This window comes from Triturus cristatus, chromosome 7 (genome assembly GCF_964204655.1).
Source record: "Triturus cristatus chromosome 7, aTriCri1.1, whole genome shotgun sequence".
In the NCBI taxonomy this organism is placed as follows: domain Eukaryota; kingdom Metazoa; phylum Chordata; class Amphibia; order Caudata; family Salamandridae; genus Triturus; species Triturus cristatus.
In genome coordinates, this window is record NC_140590.1 from 1,535,638,065 (window position 1) to 1,535,645,711 (window position 7,647).

At 43.6% G+C, this 7,647-nt stretch overlaps 1 protein-coding gene across 3 annotated transcripts in view; it reads left to right on the plus strand.

Annotated features, from left to right (window-relative positions):
* Positions 1-2,345, plus strand: part of TP53RK (TP53 regulating kinase) — a 67,164-nt gene extending 64,819 nt beyond the window's left edge. For all 3 annotated transcript variants that reach the window (XM_085619306.1, XM_085619304.1, XM_085619307.1), the window contains exon 4: positions 2,140-2,345. Coding sequence is in view for 2 of the 3 variants with exons in the window: in XM_085619304.1 (XP_085475430.1) it covers positions 2,140-2,170 (31 nt within the window). In the remaining variant the exon portion in view is untranslated. The remainder of the gene's footprint in view (positions 1-2,139) is intronic.
* The last annotated feature ends 5,302 nt before the right edge of the window (positions 2,346-7,647 follow it).

Consider the following 7,647-nt stretch of genomic DNA (forward strand, 5'->3'; position numbering starts at 1 on the left):
TTTGAAATTTTTTCCCCTCAAACTCTTAGCCAGGATCCTGGGCTTGCTTTCTTCAACCATCCAGGCAATTTTTCCAGGACCTCTACATTACAGAGCCCTTCAGAGACTGAAAGCGAAAGCTCTCAGAAACAACCTCTCCTACTCACAAATGACTTGTCTAGACCAAGACTCAAAGAAGGAACTGCCTTGGTGGCTGAAGAATGCAGAAGCCTGGAATGGCAGGGCCATCTTTGGGGAAGCACCAGAATTGATAATAGAATCAGACGCGAGCCTAGAGGGATGGGGTGTCACATGTGGCAATTCTTCGACAGGGGGTTGTTGGACACAACTCGAGAAGGAACTTCATATCAACTTCTTGGAGTTACTAGCAGGTTCTTTTGCGGTTCAGAGTTTCACTCAGAATTCAATAAAATGTTGCATAATGCTACGCATGGACAATGTCTCTGCAGTGAAATATGTCAACAAGATGGGGGGACCACACTCAAAGGGTCTTACGGAAATAGCTAAATGTTTCTGGAACTATTGTTTGAACAAGGGACTCTCTGTTACAGCAGAGCATATTCCTGGTTTGAACAACGGCGTAGCGGATTGGTTCTCAAGGAATTTCAAGGATTCCAGCAATTTTAAACTAGATGAGAAAGTATTTATGATAATCCAAGACAGATGGGGTCGGTTCGGGACAGATCTTTTCGCGGACAGACTGAACACACAGCTAAAGAGCTTCTTCAGTTGGAAACCGGACCCTCGGGCATCCGGAGTGGATGCCTTCCTCCAGAACTGGCAGGGCTTAAAGCCATATGCCTTCCCGCTGTTTGTCATGCTTCCTCGTCTTCTCCTACATGCCCATTGTTACTTACAGAACATGACCGTGATAACCAGTCTTTAGAGGTCGCAAGCGTGGTTCCCACTCATTTTAGAGATGACTGTGGACTTCCCGATCCTAATACCACCTTTCAGAGAAATACTTCGGGGCCCAGAGGGCGATTCTCTTCCTCTCATAGACCAGGGTCTTTTGACTTTGACGGCATGGAGGATTTCAGGCGACAATGGAGAATCTCGGGTCTTCGGCAGGATGCTTTCCAACTCATATCTGAGTCTTGGGCATCTGGAACAAGAAAGGCATATCGACTGGCGTGGAACAAATGGGTTCGCTGGTGTATTCAACAACACTATGATCCCGTTTCAACTGATTTAGTTCACGTAGTTAATTTTCTATCTGAACTCTTTTCTTCTGGCCTATCTTACAGAACAGTTAATGTCTATAGATCAGCAATTGCTGCAGGCCATTGCTTAGTTGATGACGTATCGGTGGGACAAAACCTTTTAACTAAGAAAATTATGAGAAGCATGCGGGTTCTTAATCCTCCAACCCCTAAATATACCGCCTTATGGGACGTAAGAAATGTTTTACAAGTTATATCCTCTTGGGGGGACAATGTCGAGCTTTCTCTTAAACGTATCTCTTACAAGCTTACTGTATTGCTTTGCCTAGTTTCTTTTAGACGAACCTCTGATGTCAAGGCCTTGGAAGTTTGTAGCAGAGCTTACCAACCTAAGGGAGTCTGTTTTTATCTTAGAATAAGGACTAAAACTATGTCATCTTCGATCTTCTACCCTTTCTTCTCTTTGAATGAAAGTTTGTGCGTTGTCAAATGCCTGAAAGAGTATGAAGAGAACTGCCTCCTTGAGAGGTGTTGGAAGCCAATTATTGATCTCTCACAGATTCCCACATAAAGCTGTTTCATCTCCCACGCTTGCAAGGTGGGTGAAAGAAGTGATGAGAGAGGGTGGTGTTGATGTCTCTATCTTCGGCGCACATTCCCTCAGAGGCGCTTCAGCTTCTAAAGCTTTTATGTTAGGAGGTGGACTGCAAGATATTCTTAGAGCCGCTGATTGGTAGAATGAAACTATGTTTAAAAAATGTTACTTTAGGCCAATCAATGTGATTGACAATGTGCTTAATTCACTATAAACTTGCATAATGTTGCCCTCCGTGTCGTGCCATAAAATTTAGATTTTTCACAGCCTGGTGGGCAGAAAATCTGGATTTTATTAAGGACACGGAGGCAAAGATTATCCCACCACTTCTTGACCCTCCCAGGGTTTATTCATTTTGACCTATTGTGTTTTTTCTTACAGAATAATTCTCCTATGCATTACTGCTGTTTAAAGAAAGTTCTTCACGTCATTTTCAAGATATGTTTATTGTTCGCAGCATTGGACTAAGACAAAGAAGGAAGACTGATGTGTGCTCATGCTCTATATACTATATGGAATGTTGTTTAAAGTTCTATATTCTATTCATTGTTACTGCTGAGTTGTGGCAATAAAGGAGATTTGCATAATCTTTGCCTCCGTGTCCTTAATAAAATCCAGATTTTCTGCCCACCAGGCTGTGAAAAATCTAAATTTCACACCTATGTCTAGCACAAAGGGGAAGTAGGTAGAAACTATAAACATAGGAAATAACCACCACTTACAAAAATTCAAAAACTGTGGTAACATTTTTAAAAAAACTTTTTTCTATTTCAGAAAGCCAGTAAGAGGGCATTCTATTCACACAAATCGTTTTTAGATGCCACTTTTTTGAAAAAAGTACACCTGCTTTCTGGCAATAAAAAGTTTCTAATTCTTAAAAAAATAAAAAAAAACAGAATTTTGCTTAATCTTGGGTATTTTCTCAGTTTCCTCCAAGGTAAATTCACAGGCCATTGGTATGTTTTGTAATCTCTAAAATGTGGAGGAAACCGAAAGCAAAATTGGCCCACTCGTTTAAAAACAAAAAAAGAAAGTTGAGGCTTATGTGTGTGTGTGTGTGTAGTAATTAGGAGACCACACTGGACTGATGATGTCAACATAGGTTTATTCATGTAGCAGGTAAGCAGGTAAACTGGTAGAATAAGTCCAAATATAAGGCATAGCAAACCCCACCAGGACCAGCCTGCCAGCTGCTCAGCCCCATCCATCAACTATCATCCTCATTCAGTCACCCAAGCATTCCACTCATAGCCCACACACCAAACATTCCATTCAGAACACTCACACAGGCTGAGCAGCTAGGGACAGGGAAACATGGGAGAGGCAATCCATAACATCAGGACACCACATACCTCTTCCCTAATGAACAGAAGAATGATGCAACATAAACAAAGCATAGAAGATAAAAACAGCAATTAACTATAAACATAAAATTACAGCAAGAATAAATAGTTCACAACCCAGGGACGAGGGAAAAACATCACAAGGGGAATAGAACTAATGAAGATGAATCTAAAGCCCAGACCCAGGGATGGCGGGAAACACCCATCATGAGAGGGAAAGGAACAGAAGACTATAGAGAAAGACGGATAAACAATAATACCCATCCCCCTCCTCTAATGGAAAAAAATGAGTAAACGTAAAAATTTAATATCTACATGTAAGGAGTAAAGTTAATGTGGACAGAAGGGACTAGTACCCAGCGCCCTGCCCCCACCCTAAACGGGAAAATGTGTATGTAAATGTGGACTAGAGAAACTGATGCCCAATGTCCTGCCCCCGCCAACAAAAAGGGACAACAGTAAGTTAGAAAATTTTCACTATATAAAGAATAATGTTATGAGGACAAAAGGGACTTGTACCCGATGTCCTGCCCCGCCAATCAAAAGGGACAAACCAGTAAGAGAAAAAAACGTGAATGCTCTCCAATGTGAGGAGGCAGGCAAGGTGAAGACCCTGCAACAAAGACCCATGCAGCGCAAAGCGTCTTAAGCACGCAGGGAAGACACCCTTGCAACAAAAACCTGTGCAGCGCAAAGCGTCTTAAGCACGCAGGGAGAACACCCCTGCAACAAAAACCAGTGCAGCGCAAAGTGTCTTATGCACGCAGGGAACCCACAACTGCAACAGGTCAAAGGAAGGAAAAACACAACCCTCCAGAGACCACCCTCACGTAAGGGTACAATGTAAAATGAGTAATTGGGACTAATAACCCATTAATGTGAAAAGGGAAAACAAAAACCCTAACGTCAACCCTTGTGTAGGGGCACCAGCATAGGCGTTTAATAATGCAACAACTTTTAAACAACTCAACCCAAAAAAGGCAACACTAGTGAGGGATACTCCACAAGAATCAGAAACAGTCAATAAAGTATGAGAAGGCCACGCCTGTGAGCGACGACTCACACAAATTTCCAACAGTCAACCAGAGTCTCGTTTCCGTAACAAGAGTGCGATTTCCTCCACTCAACTGTGGACAAAAGTTCCAACAAAAAAAAATGAAAAGTACCTGCGAAAATGAAGAGTACCTGCGAGTTCTTTCTCTCTAAAGGACACACACAGCAGGCAAACAGACAGCGATGAAGTGGCATGGTCGATCTTCTCTATACAACTTTCTAGTCAGTCTTGTGGCTTGAATAAAACGTGGTTGGCAAATAGGCGGAAGGAGAACCAACAACTCAGATGGGGTTTGCCAACCCCAAAATGGAGGTACGCTGCATCACGCCATGCCAGGTAGCTCCCGGCACGCTTGTGCAGCAAAACGTCTGTCACAGCAGCGCCAGGCACTAGATTGTCGAGACAGTCACAGATGGAGCCACTAGCGATCGGTGCGTCTTAAACAAACAAGTAAGCCCCCCACGCGCTTACAAGAGCTCGTGCCTAGTTTGTTTAAATGAGTAAAGGGCGTTTGAAAAACGCTGCTGACAACGGGTCTCATGGTAGGCTAAAGATCAAAGACAAAATGTGTCTCACCTGACTTTCCCATTGGGTTAACCTTGTGTTGCAGTTTGTGTTGCTAAATGTGGGGAGACACGTCTGAGTAAATCAGCTCCACTATAGACCTTCAATAAAACAAAGCGCGAGAAGCCCCAGACATCGTGCCATTCCAAGTAATCCATACGTGTTCAAGGCTTTTGGCACGTGTCAAAAGGGTCTCAGGAAACACCAATGTCATGTCCCCAAAATGCCCTTCAATGTTTTTGTTGATTTTGAACTGCGCAAACTTAACTTCAACACTGCCAAGACGTGTCACCAGTCATCACCTTTTCGAGGCACAGCCAAAGTAAATATATGGTGCAACACATAGATGAGATGAGCTTCATATGTGTTCCTTGGTTAGAGCCATTGTAAGACCCAGTGTGTAGGGAGCTTTTTTCAACGCAGGCAGAAAGCAGGCACACAATCTGCGCCGCATCAAAGTAATTTAAGAAAGGGCTTACTGTATTTGAAGGCTCGGTATGAGCAGGCTCCACAAACTACCTAGTTGTAGTTGCCTCATGAGATGGAGTACAGCACGCTTGTCTGGGGGCTGCCCGATGTAATGGGCACTGGTGGGGCTGCACTGCGTGCCGTAGTTGTACCTGTATCATTTGTTTCTTTTGTTTCAGAATGTCTTCAAGATGACATTCCTGTGTGGTCTCTTGTGACTGTCTTTTGTAGCATTTCCTCCCTGTTGTAGCTTCATCCAGAAACAACATAAAAGCCATGTTGATGTGTTTCACGTCCACTTGTACCACTGTAGAGCGTAGGGACGCCCTCAACTCGTCGCCAAAAATAAGTGTAGTAATTAGGAGACCACACTGGAGTGATGATGTCAATGTAGGTTTATTCATGTAGCAGGTAAGCAGGTAAACGGGTATAATAAGTCCAACTATAAGTCATAGCAAACCCCACCGGGAGCAGCCTGCTAGCTGCTCAGCCCCATCCATCAACTGTCATCCTCATTCAGTCACCCAAGCATTCCACTCATAGTCCACACACCAAACATTCCATTCAGAACACTCACACAGGCTGAGCAGCTAGGGACAGGAAAACATGGGCGAGGCAATCCATAACATCAGGATACTACAGTGTGATCTGTTCCAAATGAAGGGGGGAAAAACATTGGCAAAGTCAATGGGTCTGACTTCACACAAAAGCATGATCACACCAGCATAGATGAGTGCAGGGAAAAGTAGCAAGCCTTTCTGTATAGAATGTGTATAGAAGATAAATAATAGAATGTGACAGACAGTGTGGCGATTGAATGAAGTTTACAGATGTAAAATAGTCTGGCATTCATTCTAATGTGCGCACTTCTTTGAAGGCTGAATGACATGCCAAAGAGCATGTGATGAGAGATTAATACTCCTCAGAGTGAAGCCAAAGTCCACTCATGCACATATTTTAAAGCCAGACCTAAAACATTTTAGCCCCAGGATATATACACCACAGAACGTAAGAGACTAATGGAAACGGAATGTCCTCAAACAGAAGTGTTTGTGTTTAAGCTCCAGATTGGTGGATTGAATACAAGTATGCTGGTTGAGTGGGAGAAAGCTGAAAGGGTAGCTCATGTGTCTGGAAGTACTGTCACAATCTGATGATAAAAAAAATAAGTGCTGGTCGTGAATAATGAGTGTCGGTGCCCACCACCGGCACAGATTATCCACTGCAAAAGTCTATAGATTAAGTGGTGTATAAATATCTAGGGGGTTGCCGTAGTGACCCCACAATAACTAGGCAAAGTACAAGTAACAAAAGTATGCTCTATTGTGGGAAAAGATAGTACATTCGTTATTAGCATAATACTTAAATTAGTCACTGGAGCATATGTCTTATTTCAAAATACATTGTTTATTTCACTCATTACCTGTATAACAGTCTTCACTCTTGGTACTGGTACTTGGATTGTGTCTTTTCAAAATTAACATTTGAACATACAAATAAAGACATAAGAGAAACAAAAAGAGTAGTGGGAATAATCACAGAACTTTTTCTTACAATAACATAAATGTAACAACTAGAAAAACATTTTGTTCTTCCAGTTGGGCTGAGTGGTGTGGCTGCACTCGTTATTTAATAGGCAGTCCACCAAGGAGATAATCTTTAATGTGGTTTCTCATTAAGGTTAATTCTGTCCTCTATTTCTGTAATATGTGTCCAGATTGTTATTTGGTAGTTTTAAAGTTTGTTGGCTCCTCCAAGGATGATAGTGACGCATTTCGGCCCTTTTGAATGTAGGCCTCCTCAGGACAGTGGAAGAAAGAGGTACCTTGTACTCCAGTGGCGTGAAGGTACTGGGAAGTAGAGATCCCCATGGGTAGAGGTTGCTTGAACAAAAGCAGGGGATAGGCGGCGGATGTGTTCATCTGCTCGAGAGGAAGCCAGGCAGTTGTGCATGGGGTTAGCTGTATTTGCAGATTGAGCAGCTCACGCGGCAAGGGGGGTTTTGGGGGCAGCCAAACCTGGTGATGTCTGCCCCCCTCGCAGATTGGGAGGGGGCTGGGTGGTCCGACTAGCGGCCAATTAGTGTATTTGGTCTATGTTAAGATGGCCTAATTAGAAGTGGCTGTTTGGGATGCTCCCATCCACCATTTTAGGTTTGGTGACCTGGTGGCTGGGAGCATTGTAGTGTAGCTTTTGCGTTTTTGTCACTTAATTTTGGTTTAGAGGCTATTTGACTAGCTTTAAGTGCTTTGCTTAACTGGTACGGTTAGTGTAGAACAGTAGATTGTATAGCGATGGAGGATTACCGTGTCCTCGAGGCCGTCAGGCTTTTGAGGGAGGCCGGGCGCTTGGATCTTCTGCTGCCAGAGGCCGCGGGAGGTGCGTGCCCCTTAAGGTGTGCTTCCGCAGGGGTGGTGGACACCGTCACGGCCTGCACGTCCCGAAGCAGGCCAGGAAGAG